We start from the raw sequence: 23,762 nt of genomic DNA, 5'->3' as shown, positions 1-23,762 counted from the left end.
CCGGGACATAAATCTCTATCTGTCACTCGTGAGGAAATCGATGAATTGTTTTGATAAATTTGGGACTTTTTGTTTGTGAATGTGTCGATATAATAAAAATAAAATCACACGTTGGATTGAAGATATGAAGTTTATCTTTGTGTGTTGAAAAACTCACATTTTTCATATGAAATACATCACGGATCTGAGCGACATATTTCAATAATATTATCTGGCTTTTTTTTCGTGGTCTATCAGATATATTCCATTCAGTGAGCATGATATTGAAAGAGTCGAAGATGAATAGCTGAATGGAATATATCTGATAGACCACAAAAAAAGCAATTATTATCTCATCTCATTATCTGTAGCCGCTTTATCCTGTTCTACAGGGTCGCAGGCGAGCTGGAGCCTATCCCAGCTGACTACGGGTGAAAGGCGGGGTTCACCCTGGACAAGTCGCCAGGTCATCACAGGGCTGACACATAGACACAGACAACCATTCACACTCACATTCACACCTACGCTCAATTTAGAGTCACCAGTTAACCTAACCTGCATGTCTTTGGACTGTGGGGGAAACCGGAGCACCCGGAGGAAACCCACGCGGACACGGGGAGAACATGCAAACTCCGCACAGAGAGGCCCTCGCCGGCCCCGGGGCTCGAACCTGGACCTTCTTGCTGTGAGGCGACAGCACTAACCACTACACCACCGTGCCGCCGATTAAAAAAAAAATCGTTTTTAAATTTTAAAAATATTTTATTGTTCGTTTGTAATATTCATTCATTCAATCATCTTCAGGAGCTACTTGATCCTGGTCAGGGTGGTGGAGGATCCAGAGATGCCATGACGTCATACCGCATCATACAGACACACACATTCACAGCCAGGAGCGATGCAGCATAGCCAGTCACGTGTCCACCCAACTGCTGGGTTTGGACACCAGGAGGAAACTGGAGAACCCAGAGGAAACATGCAGAGGAATGGAGCTGCAAGATGGCTGCACTCTGTGTGTGTGTGAACCCCGCCTTTCGCCCGTAGTCAGCTGGGACAGGCTCCAGCTCGCCTGCGACCCTGTAGAACAGGATAAAGCGGCTACAGATGATGAGATGAGATTTGTTTTTATCGTTCATGCTTGTTTTATTTATTACTTGTGTGAAACTGTGAGTCTGAATCCTCTGCTTCAGGAATGAAGTGGTGGTGGTGGTGTTATTTCCGCCTGTAGATGGCGCTCAGCTCTTTCCCCAAACTTCCTGCACGTCATCATGAACCCGGATATGAATCTTGGCGATGCTACAAACGTAGCCGGCGCGCTAACATAAACGCGTTGTCATTTATTTGTGCTATCGCTGGCGGTCTTTTTGTTTTGCCAGCGGCTTTCAGACTCGTTAATTGTTTTTAAAGTTTTTTTTAAAGACGCATTTTAACTGAAGATGGGAGTCCCTGCGTTTTTCCGCTGGCTCAGTCGGAAGTATCCGTCTATAATTGTGCACTGTGTCGAGGAGAAGGTATGCTAACATGCTAAAGTAGCTAACCGCGCGGCTCAACCCGCACCGGAACCGGGTTTACAGACCGACACCGCGGACCGGTTAATCAGGCCGCGTGCGGGTCTGCCGCTGATCAGCTGCGGCTGTTTGTTAGTTATTCTGGCCAGAAGCAGCGCTGGGTGTAACTGCGCGATTCTAAGCGGCGCTGCGTGTAACTGCGCGATTCTGCCCATGGCGGCGCTGCGTGTAACTGCGCGATTCTGCCCATGGCGGCGCTGCGTGTAACTGCGCGATTCTGCCCATGGCGGCGCTGCGTGTAACTGCGCGATTCTGCCCATGGCGGCGCTGCGTGTAACTGCGCGCTGTTAAACTCTCCCTCAGCTTCAGCGCAGTTTCACTCGTCGCGCGCTGTGGGCGGGGTTTCCTCGCGCTAATCTCACTTTATTCCCAGCGGTGTGATTGATCTCTCTGGGGGAGGAGCTAATGCGTGCTCGCACAGGCTGCGGGTGACGTCATTGTCTTATTTGCGTATTCATTGATCTCATTTGCATATCAGCGCGTCTTGCCTGAAGAGGCCACTGAGACTAAAATTAATCTAATAATTTCTACAAAGAGAGGCAGGAGTAATTAGTTTTAATGCAGTTTTATTACTCTTTATATACTACATCGCCAAGAAAGGAGTTTAAAACAAATAAAAGTGCATAGGCTTATTGTTCGAATCGCCTGAAAATGTCCACCACGTGATGCATGACGTAGTATCTTGAATTGGGTCATGGTGAAGCAGGAAACAATAGCAGAGACTTTAGGAGCACATGGAGGGAAATTCAGTAATTGTTCTATTAAAAACTAATAAAACTAGAAGTCTGTGATTTTGAGTTCAGTAGCTTTCAGTCACTAAACAAAAATAATTGGGTGTCGGGAAAATTCTTTTTATGACCTACACTTAAAATCTGAAAGTCAGTCCAGCTTTCAGGCCCCTGTCACACTTATTCAGAATTGGCAGGAATCAGAACCAGCCAGAATGAAAAAAATGTTAAAATTCGTGCCACATTCCGGAGGGAATTTCAAACTGACCAATATTTTCACTGTTTTGTAAGGATGCCTTTCAAATACTTAAAATGTGCTTCGAACCTGCCTTGAATGATTCTTGCACGTTCCAGGTGTATTAGCTTTTGAATGCAGTTCAAATGTAGTTGGAGCACAGTAGGAATGCCTAGAATGCAGTAAGAATATTAAGAATGCACTTCAAATGCCATACGAGTGTGGTTCGATTGCTGCCCAAATACCACCCAAAGTCTGGTTGGAAGGTGCCTCAAATGCAGTCAGAACGCTCTTGGAATAGCCGCTGAATGTTTCGAACATCTAAGAATTCAAAGAGAATGCAGCTCAAATGCTTAGAATGTACTTAGAATATCCCGGAATATATGAAGAATTTTCATTCCGGCTCATTCAAGGCACATTCGGGACATTCTGGCAGGATTTGAAGTGGCTTGGCATTTCAATTTTTCCCTCGAACGCGATCAGAATTTTTCGAATGCTGTTGGAATGCTGTAAGAATATTCAGAATGCAGTTAGAATACACTTCGAATGCCATTCGATATTTCTCCTCTTCGAATGCACCTCGAATGTTTTGAGCATAAGCAAAACGTTCGGGCCGGCCACAAAAATGGGCCCAAATGTTTGGAATGCAGTCTGAATTTTTAGAATGCACTTTGAATATCCCGGAATATACGAAGACTTTTCGTTCTGACAGCATTCCGCCTCTAGTGTGACTACCCTATAAGGGTACCACCCCCCCTTTTTTTTTTTTTTTTTACTTGCAATATTTCACTCACTATACAGATCTAGGAATGAAATGGATACGAGAGAAAGACTTGTACAGAAGTCTGATACTGTGCAATTCAGTAAAAAGTGATTCTGAGCCAGAACAACGGAGTCCTGCAAAAGTAGCCTTATCTCTGAAAGGATGAATTTGACAAATTGAGCTTTAATTGCAAATGCCTTTGAAGTATTGCTGAACATTCTGCATAACACGTTTTGTGTTTTAAAAAAATTATTAATGTATAACTTATCAGTATAGGCACCTGCTTTTTTTTTTTAATTTAAATTTGGATGTGGTAATCGTAAACACAATGATTTGTCACCACTTTAGCTCCATCAGAGCCCCTGGCATTAACTCAAAGGTGGACACATGATTCCGTCAGGACAGGCAGATTTCATGTGTGCTGTTAGGTTTCTTCTTTCACTGTGTCATGCTCGGTAGATAAAGTAATGCACTTTACTTTGTGGTGTGATGCCCTCGAAGCTGTAACTGAAGCGCGTGCCGCTCCTTCCGAGTGCCACCACCTGCTGCACTACACACATTTTCTGAGGTGCAGTCTGGGTGTGCAATCATTTTACTAAGCTGATTAATTACTGTGTACGGATAACTGCCCATCTTCTCCAAATCAGGAACCCACAGGTCTGGAAAACACTGAAACTGAGCAAAATAAAGTGCAGTGCAAAGCCGTTCTGTGACTTGCCGATTATAAGAATGAGATCTTGCAGTTAAATGTGTATCTCAAGACAAAGCGAAGACTCTAAGCAGACATGAGTAATGTATTTTATGTATATGAGGACAGAATGCCAAAGCTCAGAGCCAAAACCATCACTAAAGGGTACAAACCTGCTACAGCAGAACCTTTTCTGAGAAGAGGATAGTCATGCGCATTAATACAGAGTAAAGGAACAGTACATGATGACACTAATACAGGAGAAGAGGATGATGTACATTCATCAAGCCCCTGTTGTTCCACTGTTGCTGATTTTTCTCTCATCCACTGAAACTGAAGAATCTACGTTTGCATGTTGGGTTTCTTTCAGTCTAAAGAGTGCAATGGAGTCCGGATACCTGTCGATACGACTAAACCCAACCCGAATGAGGTGGAGTTTGACAACCTGTATTTGGATATGAATGGAATTATCCACCCGTGCACACATCCTGAAGACAAGTGAGTCGTCTGGCTGGAAGCTTTGGTTTTTTTTGAGGCGCTTGCTGATGTGTGGTTTTGTTTGTTTGTTTGTTCTCAGGCCTGCACCCAAGAACGAAGATGAAATGATGGTTGCAATTTTTGAGTATATTGACCGGCTTTTCAACATCATTCGTCCAAGAAGAGTTCTTTACATGGCCATCGATGGTGTTGTAAGTGTTCAGGCTCAGCATTTGGTCCTTCAGAGTTCAGACAGCTGGGTCATTTGTGTGGAATCAAACTGTGTTGAGAAAATGGCTGGGGGTCATCCCAGACCTAATTAATTTGGGTTTTGTGGGATATTTTATTTATTTTTAACCGAAGCAATGTAGAATAAACGATGTATGTTTGGCTCTGTTAAGTCTTGCAGCAAATTTCATGGCAAGCAACACATCTGGATTATTAAACATTTTTTAAACACATGGTGTGTATTGTGCCGATCTATAATGGTGTGTGGGATGTCTTTTCTTTTCTTTAGGCTCCTCGTGCCAAAATGAACCAGCAGCGATCCAGGCGATTCCGGGCCTCCAAAGAAGGAGTGGAGCTCGTTGAAGAAAAAAAGAAAATGCGGGAGGAAATTATTCAGAGAGGTACAGGGCTTTCCCCCCAAAATTCTTGTTCCATCAACAGTTGGTACATTTTACATGTACAATTAAAAAAACAAAGTCCCTCCCACACCAGGATCTGGTCTTCTCAGGCAGTCTCCTGTCCCAGTACTCTCCAGCTCTTTGAGGCACGTGGGTGCAGCGCCAACCTCTGTTTATAGCCCTCGGCCTCTCACCTATTATAATAGCTAGGGTTACAGTGGGGGTCCTCGTTAACTGTGAGGGTTTGACTCCCCACTCAGCTCTGTTTTGCAGCATGCCTTGCCAGATGGCATTCAGTACCAGTTTTATGATGGTCTTTGGTGTGACCTGACTGTGAGTAGAACTCGCGATCTCCCGGTCGAGAGGCGGACACGCTAACCACTAGGCCAGCTCGCGGTTACAGGTGTAATAGTCCACTGTTATTTGCTCATCCACCCAACAGGTGATGAGTTTATGCCGTCATGTGTTGTCCGTCATCCACCCAGCGTTGTCCACGTTTCACAAAAATCGCTTCTTTTCTCTCAATTCTTCACCAGTTTTGATTCTTTCTGGTATGAAGGTAGGGGAACCTAGGGTGCATATAACTTCTACCCAGACTTGCTTCATTACAATTAATGAAGTTATGGACTAATGAAGCCTTAATGATCAGCAGTTCAACTAAAATCGCTTCTTCTCGGTCAGTTCCTCACTGCTTTGGATTCTTTCGGGTAAATAAAATTTTTTTTTTTTTTCATTTCCGGTTGAGAGTATGTCGTGCGCGTTCTGACTGCCGCTTCTCACCAGAGCTTTTTTTTAAATTTAATTTTTTTATTTTCTTTTTCTATTTTCATTTTTTATTTATTTATTTTTTTGTGTGTGTGTTTGTGTAGTTTGAAGTTTGAGTGTTTTGTCTGCCGGTTGTGGTGTAGCTCCAGACCTAGTTTTGGGCGTCGGTTCCCTCCAGGCCTTGGTTTGCTGTGGGTGATGCCTGCGCTCCCAGCTGTGGACTGCAGTGAGCTCGTTGCTCATTTTACATCGTGGTTGTCCAGCGCTCTGCGCTTTAATGCTTGGCGTGATGTTCCGAGCGATGTTGCTCGGTGGTGTTGCGGCGGCTGTGCAGGCGGTTTGGGACACACCAGCGCTCTGCGTGGCGGAGCTTCTCCGCTTGCTTTGTGGATCCATGGCGTGGTGTTCGAGCGATGTTGCTGACGGCGTCGTGGCGGCAGTGCTGGAGATGTGGGGCTCGTTTTCGTGCGCCTTTTGGTGGGACTGTGGCTGCTACACCATGGGAATTACATCCTGACCCCTACTTGGACTTTTTACTTTTTTTTTTTAAATTATTATTTTTTTTTTTTTATTTGTCTATAATTGTAAAGCGTCCTTGAGTTTCTTCTATATAAATTTAACTTGTTATTAAATAGGTCAGTATTCCTAGGGTGGATATTGCGCATATATATATATATATATATATATATATATATATATATATATATATATATATATATATTAATTAGTGTATATAGCTCGCAACATTTATTGTGCAAGGTGGCCCACTTTAGATCGTTCCTTCTGGACTGGACGGGGCCAGAACGAGCTACACGGTCATTGACTGTGTCGTTCCAAATATGACAATAATTGGAATTTCATACAGCTCCGTTAATCTCTAATTCTATTTGTGTATTCTGAATTTGACCTTAATTGAATTTAGCACTTTCCAATTAAGATGTGGGATATGTCGATGTTATTCCGGGTTTAGGAGCGTTTTTTGGACCTGTATATTGTGTTTCTCAGTCAGGTTTTTACAGCAGTTTGCAACACACAGCCTCTTGCCTGTTTATGGTCAACTCTGTGCATTGTACACAAACAACTAGAGTATGCATGGCTGCATGTAAACGGGAATATTAGTCGAATATTAATTTTCATTAGTCGTGTAAACAGCTTAGTAGGAGTTGTGTGTTTCGGGATAAGGGCAAAAACCGGAATATTTTGTGTGCGCTAATGTAGTGGCTGATGATTGGTTGCACTTTATCATAAAAATGTACTCAATTTTATGAATATGATAAATACAACCGCAAATGCCTTTTTTTTTTTTCCTTTTTCCTTTTTTTTTTCTTTCTCGTTTTCCCAAGGTGGTTACCTGCCCCCTGAAGAAATAAAAGAGCGGTTTGACAGCAACTGCATCACTCCGGTAAGTCAGCAGTGTGTACACACATTGAACTTCGTATTGATGTAAGATGTACATTTCCCATCTGTGTTCAGTTAAGTGTTGTCTTACAGTCACATGCAAATAATGACATCAGGTAGGGTTTTTGTTTTTTTTAAAGTAATAGTTTTGAGATAAATCTAGATAAAGAGTGCTGTGCAAATATTTATATACCTGTGTACTGTATTCGAGTGACTAATATTGCAAGAGTAATGGTGTAAATATGCTGATGCACATGTCCAAGAAATGTGAACCAAAAAGCTGTGCCAAGTCATTTTAAAACCATACAGTGGCATTTCAGAGAAAAGTCTTGAACAGACGATACTTAACTCTGATGCTGAAGGGGAAGGTGATTGGGGAATTGGACATAGTTTTCCACCTGATTCTAACAGGGTGTTATTCTGGAGACAGATTTCGGTATTCTCTGCTAGACCCTCTTCCCTGTTCTGTCCCTGTCCGCTTGATAAACTCCACTTTGTATGCTATATAAAACGCTGTGCTGTTGATGGTTCCGGTGCAGCAGCAGCGTGGGTGATGGTCAACCCCCTTTAGCACAGATTCACTCTCGTGTTCAGCCAGTCAGGTCAAGCACACCACAGCACAGGATGCAGAGAAAATTACTGCACGTTTATTTTTAAAATTGGGGTGGTTCTGGTCTGTGAAATACCCCTACATGTTTGTTTTCTACTGAATCACAACACACACTGATAATGAAAACTCTGTAGTGAAGATTTTTATTTAATTGTTTTGTGAACATCAAAGCATCTCGGGTTATATCTAGATTAATATTGCTGATAAAACCAGTCTGAGAATTGTTTTGTTTTCATTGTAAAGGGCACGGAGTTCATGGACAACTTGGCCAAATGCTTGCGCTACTACATTGCAGACAGACTGAGTAATGATCCTGGATGGCGGAATGTCACAGTAGGTCATACAGCGCTTATTGTATTCAGGATTTAATACTCTGCTTTTAGCTCGTTTCTTTAAAGTGCTGCGTAAAGCCTGTATAAAGCTCTGGGATGGAATTAAATGAAAGATTTTGGCAGTCGTGTGTGGACTAAACTGGATTCCTTTGGTTTGCAGGTGTTTCTCTCTGATGCCAGTGTTCCTGGAGAAGGAGAACATAAGATCATGGATTTCATCAGGAGACAGAGAGGTAAGCCAACTCGCATGGCATAATTAGGATCTGTTCTACCGTGATCGTACTGAAGACCAGTATGGGCTGTTTTTGCTGAGCAAGCACACTTCTGGCACTCACCTGTCCAGTCATGCGCCTTGCAACAGAAAGGGAGGGGCTTCAACCAGATAACGGGCAGTGTTGACATGGCTACCGTTTAAATGATCACGTTAATAAAATTACAGATAGCCTAACGATCATTATTAAGGTTGTAGTGATTGCATTTTAGTCGGTTCCTGGTAAATACTAATAAACAAACCTCCTGCACACACAGCCACTTAAAGTATCCTGTAAATGTGTATAAAAGTGCAAAGTGAATGTTCCCTGCAGCTTTGCGTTACTGTGTTGGTAATTCAGACCTTAGTTAAATGTTAAATCTATTTATTCATTCATTCTTCTCTCTTCACTCAGCTCAGCCCAATCATGACCCTAATACACACCACTGTCTCTGCGGTGCTGATGGTAAGTGAACGTTTAATTTCGTGTCCTTTGCTCTGTTCTCTGAACTATGTTACTTGTCAAAGAGATGAACTTTATACGGTGATGTATTGAACTGAAGCAACGTTCCCGTCTGTTTGTGTTTATTGCTCTGGACAGAAACGGCTGTAATAAGCAGTGCCTGAAATAGAGAGAGATATGAGCTTGTCCAACGGACAACCTCATGACCATTTTAGGTTGTTCGCCAAAATGTTTGGTTGTCCAAAAATATTGATGTCAAAATTTGTCATTTAATCTTTTTTATATATGCTTTCTGTTTCAGGGAGGTACATTATAAGTGAATGCAAGTCATAATCACTGAAATCATTGAAAATTAAAAAAATATTACACAATAAATCATAAAATGTATTCCGTTTTGTAATATACACAAAAACATAACTCATCTTGGCCTGGGATTCCTCTCTCACAAAATTGGCGCCATTCACACAGTCTAGTCAGAAATCACCGAGAAATCACGCCATCTCGCGGGAGAGAATATAAAAACACAGACGACAGTTGACGGAAGTCACCGAAAATTACGTCATCTCGCGTGATCTCGCAGTACGCGTAGAAACAACAAAAATGGCGCTGCCCACGCTAGTAGGTGATTTTAGGGTGATTTGGGGTGATTTTCACTGGTTGTCCGGCAGGACACACTACAGACGATTTCTTGTTGTCCGGAGGTGTTATGGCTGTGTCCAGGACAACCGGAAACACCTTATTTCGGACGCTGTAATAAGTTTGTTGGTGCTTGAAAGGACTGAACCCTTGAGTAACGCTTGCAGCCTTTTATGAATAGGAGCAAGTAGCAGGCCTCCGCTAAACAAGGACTGGAGCAGTCAGTGGTGCATGACGCCCTTGGGGGAGGGGGACAAAGGAGGAAGAATATTGCGTCTTGTTGCGCTTGAAAACCTTGGTGTGTCTGTTCTATTCAGCAGCTCTAGATTGTCTTTGTTGATGCTTGTAATGTCAGAGCTGCGTTTATCGTGTGGCGCATAATTAGGGTTAATAAAACTCAAATTAAATTGTGCAATAGGGTAAAGTCGGCAGTTAAACGGATCCAGCCATCTTTGCGTAGTCTGGCACCGCATGCCCTGATGAACATAATCCACACTGAATACTTGAACAAAAGACTAAATGATGTGGAAGAACTTTAAGTAATTTGGCCACTTAGCCAGGGTTTTCATGAAGGGGAGGATTTTCATTTCACCGTAACCAAACGCAAAGAGAAGAAAAATAATCGAAACCGTTAAGCTGCGGAATGTCGTCTGTCAGCTCTCCGTGACACAATTTGCAAATGTAGACCTTTTTACTTTTTGATTTCAAGTAGTATTTTTAAGTGGCTTGTTTGTTTTTCCTCTTTAATGAAAATTGAGTATATTCCAAATTTTGCCTTGCCAATTTTCATAAATGTCACTTTATACATTTTATAATCTTTAGCTTTTGTTAATAAGCTGAATCTTCTTGTCTCTAGCGGATCTAATCATGTTGGGTCTGGCAACACACGAGCCCAACTTCACCATCATCCGAGAGGAATTCAAGCCCAACAAACCCAGACCCTGTGCCCTGTGTGGACAGATTGGACATGAAATTAAAGAGTGCCAGGGTGTGGCCAGGGAGAAGAAAGGAGAGGTAATGTAGAACAATCTCTGTGCTTCAAACACTGTCATTTATTCAACTAATTTGGTGACTTGATTGATTTTTCTCCCCCCAGCATGATGAATTTGCTGACACGGTGCCAGTGTCTGAGCAGGAGTTCATATTCATTCGGCTGTCCGTACTGCGCGAGGTGTGTGTCCGTCTCCGTTACGCTGTATGAGTGAACAGCTCGAGTGTGTAGAATGATGATAATTCTGTCTAACTGGCTGGTTTTTATCCAGCTGTGTTCTTGCTGCTCACTTCTCCTTGAGCCTTTATCACTGCTGTAGTTTATGAAGGTTGTCATTTCTCTGCAGTATCTGGAGCGAGAGCTGACCATGGCCAGCCTGCCTTTCCCCTTTAACTTTGAGAGGAGTGTTGATGACTGGGTTTTCATGTGCTTCTTTGTGGGAAATGATTTTCTGCCCCACTTGCCTTCTTTGGAAATCAGGTAAATCAAGACAGTCTTTCAGAAATACTTTTCACACGAGCCTTAAAAAGTAAGGCAGGATTCTCTTTTTATATATGTTACGCACACGAGGGTAAGTCAGAAAGTTCTAAAACAGATGTTATAGTTTCAAAAGGTGTGAAAAACATCCCTCAGAATTCTACAAAGAAGGAATTCTCTGATGGAAGCACCACTTGCAGAAGTGTTTAGACTTAAATGGAGGATGTAGAGAAATAGCTTTTTCATAGGATTTTTCAATTTGTCTTAGAACTTTTTGCCGTGTGTGTGTGTGTGTGTGTGTGTGTGTGTGTGTGTGTTAAGAGAGAATAGTCTGGAGAATATGGCAGAAATTGGTTATCAGTTGTTGTATAGTTATATAAATACAGGGCATGTAATGATTCAATTTTCCCACGATATTTTTGGAAATATTAAATGAGAATTTTGTTACAAAAAAAGCAATAATTATTTTTCTGTTTATCAACTTAAATATTCCTGTCATGAAATAAAGAAGAAAATTAATTTCCTTTTTAATAACCAGCAATAATTTCTCACATTTGTAAAGGTTGGAGTAAAATGTGATGGCCTGTTAAGATGTTCCTTTTTTTTTTTTTTTTTTTAAATATATATAAAGGGGAGGTTAATAACAAATAGGCCTTTTGTTCATAAAATTGAGATTTGTACAACCCCCATTTTTTTTCTTTTCTTTAGGTTTCAACAGTTTGTAAAAAGTGCCCTGATTTCTTGTTAAATCTATTTGTACAATCACACAGGAGCACCTTCCCATTTTCGATCTGTTTTTGTGCTATTAGAGCAGTGTTACTTCCACCTACTGTGAAGCTACGTGTATTTCAGCTGTCGCTCTCTGCTGTCTAAACAATACAGTTACAGTTTGGGAAAACTGATTACACAGCCTGATAACGGTGTTTTTAAATCAATTTAAAATCACAAATTTGTATTATGATTTTATTGTCACACTGTATATTAGAACTGGGGGATATGGCCTTAAAAAAAAAAAAAATTTTTTTTTCACAAAAAATCCGATTTTCGATTTTAATCGATTTCTCCCCCACCAGACTACCCCCCCCCCCCCCCCCACACACACAAATCAAACTACAGATGACACGTTTTACCTTTTTGTTTTCACTTAAATTTCCCCTTTGTGGTTAAAGTGCAACCAGAAACCGAAAAGAAGCCAAAAAACAAGCGTGTGAGAACATACAGTAACTTTTAGAAAGCTTTCTCCTACATAGCTTAGTTTCAAACTGGTACTGACATGATGCACCCTCAAACTTAAAAATAAATAAATGCCCCCTCAAAAAATATAAATAACAAATAAAATTGTGTCCTTTGTGATAAAACTGACAAAATAGGGAAAAAAATCCCGACTTTTCCACCGTATGTATGGGCACCATGTCTTTTGCAATAAACATCACGATAGCGTCTGCCTTCCACTGCGCCCCATTCTGATCATCAGGCACGCAGTTGGGAAAAGTGTCCGGGGCGGCTGCTTGCTTTGCTGTGGATGGTGCGCTCGTGCTGCGGCTGTGCTCGTTCCGCTGGGAGCAGCACTTCTCCCGCTCCGCTGCAGGCTTCTGTTTAAGGGACAAATAAATTCGTCGTGCTGCTTCCTTTGGAAGCAACAGTTTTCAAACACACCTTACAACGAGGACTTGTTTGGTCTACATCCGACGCTGCAAAACCAAATCACTTCCAGATCACAGAGGAAGTTACTCCTTTCTTGGGCACAAGTTGCGGCTTTCCCCCAATCGCTGCCATGCTGTTTGTGTGTGTGTCTATGGCAAGCGCGCGGGAGGAGGGCGATAGTGTCGGTGCCCGATCCGTTCTGCACATGCGCAGAGGGGAGCGTCGGTGGCGGAAGTTAAAACTGAGAGAAAACCAAATTTCATAAAAACACATCGTCCTTAACTGTAAATTCAAATGAATCGATAAAACTGATTTTTCGCCCAGCTCTACTATACATCATTAAATACCTAATAAATACACACCCTTTGGAGAAGATTATCCAGAGAGAAGACCTCTAATATGAATTTTAAAGTATCAGCGCTATGCCGTGTTGGTTATTGAACCTGCCAGTGTGTTAAATTAATATTGCTGCTGAATAAATTTCAAATTCTCCTGATTTGTATGTTTTGCTTTCAGAGAGGGTGCCATAGACAGGCTTGTGGGCATTTACAAAGATGTTGTGCACAGAACTGGGGTAAAAACAACCAAAAACAAAAAAACACTTCCTTTATATTTCAGAACCACGATCATGCCAGGCTGAATAGCCTGAGAGAGAGATGCTCTAACAGTGGTGCTTTTTCTGCAGGGATACCTTACAGAAAATGGTTATGTCCACCTGGAGAGAGTGGAGCTCATCATGCAGGCTGTGGGAGTCGCTGAGGACAACATATTCAAGAAGCGCAAAGAGGATGAGGTACAGTGTTCTGCTTTAATAAAGGAAAATAATCAGTGGTTTCCACTGCGCACTCCTGAGTGTTCTCCCTACTTAACACTGTGTTCTCATGGTGGTGTTCTGTTTATCGGTGATTATGTAAGGATTTGTTTTGCTTCTTGTAGGAGAATTTCAAAAGGAGAGCAAAGGAAAAGAAGAAACGAATGAAGGTGAGTGGAATTCATTTGTTCTGAAATGTCCCTTTTTTTCTTTCCTCTTCTCCTCTCGTACTGTATGCACGCTCACACTTGCTATTCTAGGCTTCTTGCACTCGAGACATGGCCACTGTCATTCCTCACTTGTGTGGTGGAGTTTGCTTTTAAGGTTATTAAATATGACCATCTTTCCACATGTATATAAAAAATTGCATACACAAATAATTCTGCCAAAATATCAACAAAAATGAAGAAATCTGACTGGTAGCTCAATCAGCATGAAGTTTGGCAGCCAAGACAAAGTCCATCAAAATGAAGTCCTGTTGTCGTTCGAGGCGTTATTCAGTGTAGGGCCGACAGTAATACGACACTGGAATGGATTGGGGCAGCATTAAATATCACTAAGAGTTTACTGTGAAGTATACAGTGGAATGTACACTGTGCAACTGTTAGTGTTTAATCATTTTTAAAAACTGATCACTAACGTTATGGAGCTACCCGATCGAGCTGATCCCATCCCACAGTGCCCGACAACATAAGCTGAAAATATGATCAGGAAAAAAGCCCCGACCGGCCCTCGGTCTCCCTGTAACCCATACTGAAGACACTTTTTCTGAGGACCTCTGAAGTCTGGATATAGAGCTAGTGCATGGTAAATGTACCACATTGCTATAATTGTCAATGTATAAATAAACTCTTTTATTGAATGATATATTTTATTAAAGTAAATAAAAAAAAAATCAAAGTACCAATAGGCTAAAAAAAAAATAAAAGCCTGTAGAATGGGTTCTTTTGAATAAGTGTCTGTGTGCACTAATCCGACTATAGCTGCTTATAAATTACTATTTTGATGCAGTGAGTTTTTAATGTATTTTAAAAAATAATTTTGAGCTTTGTACACTTTTGATTTTATAGCAGATTTGCATAAAATGTGTGTTACTTTTGGAGTTGATTGAGCTTCCATTAACATATACAGGTAGTCGTCGACTTACGACTGCGTTTGGTTGCGACTGACCGATCGTAAACCGATCTGGTCGTAAGTCGGCCTGTGCTAAATGAACGTAAGTATATTGTGATGTGTAATGATATTGTAATCATCTTAAAGTCTTATTTTATCAACGTTTTCTTATTTCATTACCTTGGCTCATTATTTGGTTTCAGTCAAACACTGCGTACTACACTGCGTACAGTACAATTCGTTTAATATGTGCAAAACAAAAAATATGAAATACAGGTGTGAAAAATAGAAAACATTTTAGTTTATAACATAGCAAAATGCAAAATTTAGTGACTGCTGGCATCACTGGTGCTTGGCTGTGGGTCGTCTACGTCATCAGCTGTTGCAGCGCTCGGGCTGGCGGGAGGATTTGCTCATTTCATAAACCAGGAGCCGGGGCGGAAATTGTATGACGGAGTGCGCGAGAGAGACTGTGCCTGGAGCTGGGGCGGAAACTGTCGTACACGGCGAGAGGCGCTGCTGGGAGCTGGGGCGGAAACTGTCGTACGCTCAGCTGGGAAACACTTGCCAGTCATAACCAGACAGTCGTAAAGTCGATCAGTTGTAAGTCGCATAGGTCGTAAGTCAATGACCTACCTGTATTGCACAAACTCTCTATGATTTTTAGTACAAATGGAACATGTTCGGAGGGTAAGACCAAACAAAATGAATGAAGAAAATTTTCTGTGATTTTAAGCTCCACCCTAATGTCGTCTTTCTGTTTACTCCACGCTAATGGAATCCGCTGATGATTCAGTTGTAAATGGCCGCCAAATGAGGGCTTTTTGTTTATTTTTCCCCTTAAATTGTGGTGTGTTCTTCGTTGTTTAATTTTTCGATCCTGCTGTCACTTCACTGAGTTAATGTTCTAAATCAGCCAAGTCCAGAAGGGTGAGCTTGTAGAATAAATTAGTAATTTTTCTGTGATTTTTTTTTTTTTTTTTTTTCTTAAAAATCATGAACTTTTTTTTTAAATTCACATGGATTTTCTTTGTCTGTCTCTCTTTATCTGAACTGTATTATATCTTGAGCTGAGATGTAGCAGTGTATTAATCTCAACAAGCCAAAATGAAACCTGTTCAGTTTAATCCATCTCCTTAAACTATGACGTTTCTAATGCTATTGTTTCACATATTATACTACTTTGACCATACAGTTCTAAAAAAAACTTGAAAAATTGGGGAGGGGGAAAACCAGTGGGAACTTTTTTCACTTGGAAAAGATTTATAGGATTTCATAGTACAACAGCGACACACGAACAATATTTATTTCTTGGGGGGGGGGGGGGGGTTCTGCTTGAATCAGGCTAATGTTGCAGCATTATATTAACGTTTGTTTTATTTATTTTTTTAAACTACCCATTTGTCATCATTTATTCAAAGTTCTGTATGTTTACTGTAACCCCTTCTTTCTGTGGTGTTTGGGTATCAAGGTATTTTTATTCGCTGCCACAAAGTCTGTCTGTCTCAATCTGGCCAAGTTCTCTCAAACTACATAAGCTACATCAACAAAACTTTGCGTGCTCATACTGCTGAAAAAAGCTGGGTAGCATTTTATGAAGGTGTCCTAGCACTTACGACATCATAAGTCGATATTAAAGCAACGGTCTAATAAGGGTGTAAGTGTCGATCTTCATAAAATGACCCATGTCGTCTTGTTACTCTCGCATGGGCAGTGTGTTCAGAGCGAAGCCCATAGCCAGTGTGACGTCTATTAAAAAATAAAATTCTCATTTTTGGTGTTTTTCCCAGAAAGAAAAGAACACTGCTCAGTCTTTTGTTTGTCAGTTTTGCTTTCATTCATAATTTCAAGGTTCACTTCATTAACCTCATTTTTGTGTTTGCCCCTGTGTTCACCGTGTTGGACGTTAAATCAGTTGCCCTGTTTTGCATTTGTGAAAGAAAAATCTTTTGACTTTGTGATATTTGGGTTGAATGAGTGTGTATGCAACATGTGCTTTAGTGTATATTTGTACACAAGTGGAGGTCTCTGCAGTTTTACATTATGCATGCAATTTTTTAAAGTAAACAACTCCATGGATTGAAATTCATGAACATTTGATATTTATTTATTAAATCCATTGTTGCAGCTCTAAATATAGCGCACGCAATCCTGTTGTAGAAACGGATCGGTGTATGAAATCAGTTTTATGGACCTTTGGCTTTTGTCATCTCTCCTCCCCCTCCCCCCCCCTTTTTTTTTTTTTAAATTTTATTTTAAATACACATGATTGCATCTAATTATAAAGCTCAACATTTGACTGGATAGCAGGTGAAGCTGCATCGAGTCCAATAGAGCTAGTGTTCAGAATCTGTGTGTGTGTGTGTGTCGTAGGCAGAACAGGGTCCAGCATTTGTCACAAGAGGTCAGTTTACCCCTCATGCGTTGGGAGGACGAGACCGGCCGATGCCCGTACACAACGCTCGCCATACAGCCTATGATATGAGGATGCAGGGCAGCAACTACCAGCAGAACAAGGTCCGTCCCTGAACTGACGCTGCTTTACACTGCAGCTTTCCTTTCACGCTCCATTGTGCTTATCTCACTAGTCGTCATCTGACTTTAACTGTGGCTTCTGATTTTTTCAATTCATGTTATTAGTTTATCATTTTGGGTATTTTGTTTTTATTGTTTGCCCTTTTCCCCCCACACCTGCAGGACGCTGCCAGTTCTTTAAAAGCCATGTTGAGAAATGGAGGAAAGGCAAGTACATCATTTTCTGTTAATCTGCAGGGTTTATTTTACCCAACTGTTATAGTCCACGTTAACGTTTTTCTCAAATTAATTTAGTCTGTAATTGCAGTTATTTTGTTAGGTTTACCTGTAATTTATTAATCTTTTGGACTCTCTCTAAAATTTATTTAAGACTATAAAACAAAATATTACAGTGGACCCAATGGTGGCTCTACTAGGTCTATTACCAAGAGGCATTGAAGGAAGAGCCAAAAAATATCTCTTACAGATCCTGCTAGCAACAGCAATTACATGCATTACAGCAAGGCGGTTGAAGCCTGACCCTCCAACATACATGTGGACAGAAAAAATAAAGGAAAAATATCAAATAGAACAAATAACATTCCCTGAGACTTCAAAAAGATATATTCACTAGAAGGTGGAGCCCTGCCATGGGTTTACTGTTAGTGTCAGGGATGAGTTTTCCGCTTTTCGGCGGATTTCCACTTTTGCTGAGCAAAAATCGATATGCCAAATCCGTTGAGGGTTTTTTTTTTTTTTTTTCCCCCATTGGGGGGGTTGGGGTATGTTCCTTCGTGATACTCAAGCGTACGATGATGATACATGTTTACACTTTCGCCATCTTTAGTCTCGCTAAGTCTCGCGGTAGAATACGTGTTATCTACAATGCAATTGGCCAAAACATCGCTGGCGAGAGCATGATAGCCAATCATAACAGTTCTTACAAGAGTGTGGGAGAGAACAAAAGCCAATCATAACAGTTCTTACAAAAGTACCGCATCTGTTCTGTTTTATCGAAACTTGCACATGTTCATCGTCACTGCGCTTCAGAAATGCGTTTCTCTTTCGTATTGGCTTTTTTTACTCAAAATGCCGAATACAACTGACAAGCGAGACGAAGCGAAGGTACGTGAAATCGATGCTGGTATAAAAAAAAAAAAGAGACGACTGACAAGCTCTTGTCTTTGGCCAAAAGGCTGAAGAAGTCGAAATGATTAAATGAAAATGAGAAGTGACTCTGAACTATAAATAATTGTATAAAGTGTACATAGACATTATCCCATAAACTTAGCATTCATTTGATTTAATACATTGAGCATGTATATGATGGTCAGTAAATCTGAATTAATGATGACAGTTTTGAAAACTTAAATATTTCAAAAGACTTTTTGAAATCATATGCAACTAATGAGGACATAGGGTGACTGACCTTTTCTCCCTAAGACATTTTATTTAATATATGAACATTTTGATAATTAATAAAACTTGCGTTTAATGTGAATTTAGTTTGTCATTTTTGTTGATCATAAATTATAACCATACCCTTGAATGTAGAATGTGATTTTTATTTTGAATTCAAACAATACTCCTATTGATTTGAAACATATTTTCATGTAAATATATAAAAAAGACAACAGATTTTTTTTTTTTAATCTACTACAGCTCAGATTGCAGGAAAAGTGGTTTGTAAGGCCTTATTTTTCAAAATTTTCCTGGGGGCGTATCCCTCCCAGACCCCCGGCTTCGGGCGCCATCTTGTTTTCTGCTTTTTTGGTGACCACCCACTCTCATCCCTGTAGTGTGGAACCCAGACAATATGAATCCGATCTGTATTATTCATCTTTTTTTTAAAATTCTATTTCTTTTATCTTCTTTTGTTTTATTCTATTTTGTTTTATATTTTTCTTTGTCATTCTAGTCTCCGTCTCCCTCGTTGTATCATAGTTGTTACCATGTGTATTGAAAAACAGCAGTTATGATGAATATGATTTTAAATGAAACTGAAATAAAAACTAAGTTTAAAAAAAAAAAAAAAAAGACTATAAAACAACCGTTTTGCAAGAATAGAAAATGGCCTCACCATACAGCTTGGTCATTTAAAACGACAATACATGCTTCACAGAGCTAAACACACTTTCTTTCACTTGTTAATTTTGCCTCAGGATCCCGGAGGGCCGAGTGACCGAATGGAAAGCCACGGTGTAAAGAGGAAAGCGGAGGACAGCGACAGTGAGCCAGAGCCTGAAGATAACGTCAGGTGATGATCTGATTGGAGCCCACCATTACACCTCATTAATTCCCCCCCCCCCCCCCCCTTTACCTCTCATGTCCTCTTCCACAAGTGCCAGTGATTAATATGGAAAGGGGAATATGCACTGAATATTCCTTTGTGATGCACTTGTCAAAACTGTTAAATCCGTTGGGCTAAATTGGTATTCATAGCAGTATTTCTTGCCCCACTGGGGATGCGTCGAGGATCAGCTCGACAGATGCTGCTCATCCCCGGTTACATGAGTGGAGCGCTGCTGCATTTCTAAAGTCCACCAGGTTTTGTTCAGGCCAGCAGAAATATGAGCGCGTGAATATGCAAGGAGGAAACATGATGTGTTTGACGCACACTAAACCAGCCCAGCTGAGTTAATAAAAATCAGTTAATTCAGTTTTGTCCCCAGTATAATTATTCTGTTGGTCATTGACTTGGCTTTGAGCCGTGTGTGGGTTGAGTGTAACCGTCCCCACCCTTTCTAAAGTTGACTGGCAGCTGTTTAATTTTTCACCTTTTGTAGGCTGTGGGAGGCGGGCTGGAAGCAGCGCTACTACAAAAACAAATTCGACGTGGATGAGACTGATGCTGAATTTCGTAGAAAGGTGGTCAAGGCTTATGTGGAGGGTCTCTGCTGGGTTCTTAGATACTACTATCAGGTAGGTGACTGAATATGAACCCATTATGATGAATACTTGCTTGCTGCATCGTTGCAGTAATTGCCATACAACAAATTTTCTCCAAAATATCGTTTGCGGAGAACAGGAGGGGGGCTAATGTATCATGTACCAGTCTCATTATATCCCAGAGCTGTTGAATTGAACCCAGAGCGGTTCTATTAATGCACTCGTATCCTGTGAAGTGTTTGTTTACATCATCTTGAATTATCCTCGTGTGGCCGTGGATGTTTCATGGTGATATTAGTGCCAAAGTTGCCATAATGGTAATGTACTCTCTTTACTATAAGACAGGAGCTACATGCTAGCCATATTCATTATAATTTTGGATTTAGCATGCCTCTAGTTGTACATGCAGGGTTAATAATGCATGCAGTGGACTGAAGAATGCAGTACCAGAATTTAACATGCTTTCATCCCTCTTTGATTTTAATAAATAAGCCATCACGGTACCGTACCAGGAGCTGGGTCATGTGGTTTTCATGTTAATATCGAGGTGTAGATTGTCTCCAATCTGTCTGTTCACCTCTCGTTTCTGTTTGCCTCGTCCTTCAAAGGCCAGGATTAGGCAGTCCGTTATAAATACAGGTCTTGATCTTTAGCTGTAAATTGAATAATTAGTTGTGTGCTATTTTCAGAAGATCCTGGTTTGATTGGGGTTCCGGCTGAGGGATTTGTGTGCGGTGAATAAGAACCCATGTACATGCTATGGCTTATTTGCCTCCACATGCTTCACTCCCATGGGACTCATGGAGTAGATTTATTTCGAGCTCTCGCAATTGCCAGAGATGGTTCTGCTGCCCCCTGTCATGCATTCATGCTTTTGTTCTCTCTCTCTCTCTCTCTCTCTCTCTCTCTCTCACGTGTGTGTGTGTGTGTGTGTGTGTGTGTGTATATAAAAACCACAGGGAGGGAGGGAGGGAGAGGGCACTGAAAGGTGTATGAAGAGGACATTTAGAAGAGTAAATATAGGGGGTGAATGTGCACATGGCTTATGTTTAACCTTCCACACATGGAGGTTTAAGAGGGTGTACACTTTTTAAACCATGGGTTTATTGGTACTTGATGTGATTTACGTTATTTCTGCGCATAATTTATCATCTCACAATGAGTTTTAGGACTTGCAGCAGTTTGGTGTGTGGGCTGGGTTTTTTTTTTTCCTGAGGGCAGATATTCTGCCACCGAGATTAAAACAGACGGTTAAATCATGCAGTGTTACCTTCTGGAATATGACCAGTAAAAATAACACCAAGTAATACATCATGGCTAAACTGACGTTTTCCTAAAGCTGTGGGTGTAGGATAACACCAGGGCTTTAGTCTTGAACACCATTTAATTCACAATGTTGTTCTTTACAGGCAAAAATCATGGTTTTCCCCAAAGCGTTTTAGCGTGTCGGGCCCGATCCGCTTGCTCTGCCTGCTGATGCGCTTAGTCACTTTAGTTAAAATCCGATACGCTTAGATTTATACCGAAACGTTAAATTTCCTACCCACAAGTAACTAGATACACAGGAGAGCAAATAACAGATCCATTTACATACTGATTGATATTTGTGTTAAAGAAGTGCTTTTTTTTTTTTTCCCCCCCAAATGTTTGTGTTGATTCTGTCAAAGTAATATGTCCGCGTGGTATGATGTAAACAAACTGTAATCTGTTGGCTACGTCAAGATCACGTGTTCAAACCGTCCAATAAAAACATCGAAAGAAAACGTCAGACATCCCGGAATTTTCCGATTCGTTATACGCGATCTCATTGGCTGCCGATGTTGTCTCCCACCAGACGGACAAAGCCGACTGATTTTAATAAGCGCGGAGAAGACTCGCTGGACAAAAATCCACATCAGCATGGATGACAGCGAGACGGACTATGAGAGGGCTGCCCAACATCAGGCCAAGCAAAAGCCAAGGAGAATTAATCTGCTTTAAAGGAGGAGAAAACTTAATCCATTAGTTTGGGTTTGCAGAAAGATTCTGTACTTATAAACACTCTCACCAAGTGAAGTTGTCCAAATGTGTCAAATATAGCATCATTTCAAATAATAATCATAAGCATTTTTGGCAGTGTGATGTCACTGGGATCCATTTAACAAAAGGCAGCTCCGGATTATTCTTTCGTTAAAGGCTCACCGTGACATCACACTGCCGAATACGCTCATCATTATTATTCACAATTATGCTGCATTTGACACTTATAAACAAATTCTCTTCATGAAATGTGTTTAAAAAGTGCATAATCTTTCTGCAAACTTAAACTGTAGAAATTAAGTTTTCTTTTCCTTTAAATGTTTTAATCTTAATCTAGTCCATTTAATAAAGTGCCAAAATGTAAACTTTATAATATGCAGTTGCCTGACTTTTCTTTTCAGTGCATCTTAGTTCTACATATATTACGGTAATTGCATCAGAAACATTCTAAATCATTAGTTATAGTAATACAGCAACTTATTTTAAGGTGGCAGGTCTTGGGTTCAGATCCCTTTGTGATCAACAGGAGGTCATGATGATCGATTCTCTTCATTGGGTTGCATAAGACGGCGCAAACCACTGGTCATATTTTCATGCACATTTTTGTTACAGCACGACTTGATCATGGATAATTAAGGGATCCCCGTAGATTTTCAGTCGATCGCAGACCTCAGTAATCGATAACAAAACAGTTTAACCTGCATGTTGAACTTTAAGGTAAAATTTCAAATGTGTTTACATTAATACTATTTAGGTCAGAAATCATTGCAGCACTGGTAAACTCTATCCTATAATCATGGATCTAAAACCTCTCTGAGACCCTGAAAATGCACCTGAGAGCATCGATTTTCAAAATATTTTCCGGGGGAGCACCCCCCCCCCCCCCCCCGCACCCCCCTCGTTTCACTTCGCGCCTTTGGCGCTTGCTTTCACACCATTGGCGCTCAATTGTCTGTGTTATCATGCCTGAATTTAGGGCTTTAATTTTTTTCTGGGGAAAACACTGAGAAATGTAGGAATGGTTCAAGCTGAATAAGAAACAAAAATGAAGAAATCAGTTAAATGAATTTACAAAGAAAGATGAGCTTTAGAACCTGGAGCTTCACAAGTGTTTAACTGCGAGTGCTTGAAGTCATGTGATGTGGTTTTCCCGTGAAAATACAATGGAGATGAATGGATCTCACAAAATGCTTACAAATGACACAGAAAATGAATTAAATAGCAATTAAATGCATATTACAAACTGAAATTTGTCTAATTACAAAATTTTGCCCCTTATTGCCACTGCACTGGTATCCCACAGTGATGAAAACGAACTGTAACAGGACACCTCGGTGCCATTTACATGACGTGAACAAGCTAGCGGTGTTCTTTCAGCCTTCAAGTTTGACGTCATAAACCCGGATTTAAAACCAGACCCAACCAAAAAATATCACGTGCATTAACCGGACCAAACCACGATATTGTCATCTACAGTGGGTATAACCTGAGAGAGAGAGAAATGCACTCCAAGAAATCCTCTTCATCCAAATCTTCTGCTGAAACCAAACATGGAACTTTTTTTTTTAAAGAGATTTTTTTGGGCTTTTTTTCACCTTTATTGGATAGGACAGTGTAGAGACAGGAAACGAGCGGGAGAGAGAGATGGGGAGGGATCGAACCCGGGTCCCCGGATTTATGGTATGGCGCCTTATCCACCTGAGCCACGACGCACCCAAACACAGAACATTATTTTAAAAAAGTGTTTAAAAGGACTTGTCGGAGAAGTAATAGTTCCAACAGTTTT

General features: G+C 40.8%; 1 protein-coding gene across 1 annotated transcript in view; it reads left to right on the top strand.

Annotated features, from left to right (window-relative positions):
• The first annotated feature begins 1,267 nt into the window (after window positions 1-1,267).
• xrn2 (5'-3' exoribonuclease 2) overlaps window positions 1,268-23,762 on the top strand; it is a 52,486-nt gene continuing 29,991 nt past the window's right edge. The window contains exons 1-18 of the mRNA XM_060918010.1: window positions 1,268-1,490; window positions 4,332-4,459; window positions 4,539-4,650; window positions 4,956-5,067; window positions 7,173-7,231; window positions 8,081-8,170; window positions 8,330-8,402; window positions 8,835-8,885; window positions 10,375-10,532; window positions 10,615-10,689; window positions 10,856-10,989; window positions 13,147-13,204; window positions 13,316-13,423; window positions 13,567-13,611; window positions 16,928-17,071; window positions 17,252-17,296; window positions 19,231-19,325; window positions 19,855-19,990. Of these exons, the coding sequence (XP_060773993.1) occupies window positions 1,416-1,490; window positions 4,332-4,459; window positions 4,539-4,650; window positions 4,956-5,067; window positions 7,173-7,231; window positions 8,081-8,170; window positions 8,330-8,402; window positions 8,835-8,885; window positions 10,375-10,532; window positions 10,615-10,689; window positions 10,856-10,989; window positions 13,147-13,204; window positions 13,316-13,423; window positions 13,567-13,611; window positions 16,928-17,071; window positions 17,252-17,296; window positions 19,231-19,325; window positions 19,855-19,990 (1,698 nt within the window). The 5' untranslated portion in view covers window positions 1,268-1,415. The remainder of the gene's footprint in view (window positions 1,491-4,331; window positions 4,460-4,538; window positions 4,651-4,955; window positions 5,068-7,172; window positions 7,232-8,080; window positions 8,171-8,329; window positions 8,403-8,834; window positions 8,886-10,374; window positions 10,533-10,614; window positions 10,690-10,855; window positions 10,990-13,146; window positions 13,205-13,315; window positions 13,424-13,566; window positions 13,612-16,927; window positions 17,072-17,251; window positions 17,297-19,230; window positions 19,326-19,854; window positions 19,991-23,762) is intronic.

Source organism: Neoarius graeffei, chromosome 3 (assembly GCF_027579695.1).
Source record: "Neoarius graeffei isolate fNeoGra1 chromosome 3, fNeoGra1.pri, whole genome shotgun sequence".
In the NCBI taxonomy this organism is placed as follows: Eukaryota; Metazoa; Chordata; class Actinopteri; order Siluriformes; family Ariidae; genus Neoarius; species Neoarius graeffei.
Note: the sequence above shows the minus strand (reverse complement) of the source record. Positions and strands in the feature narration are given on the sequence as shown.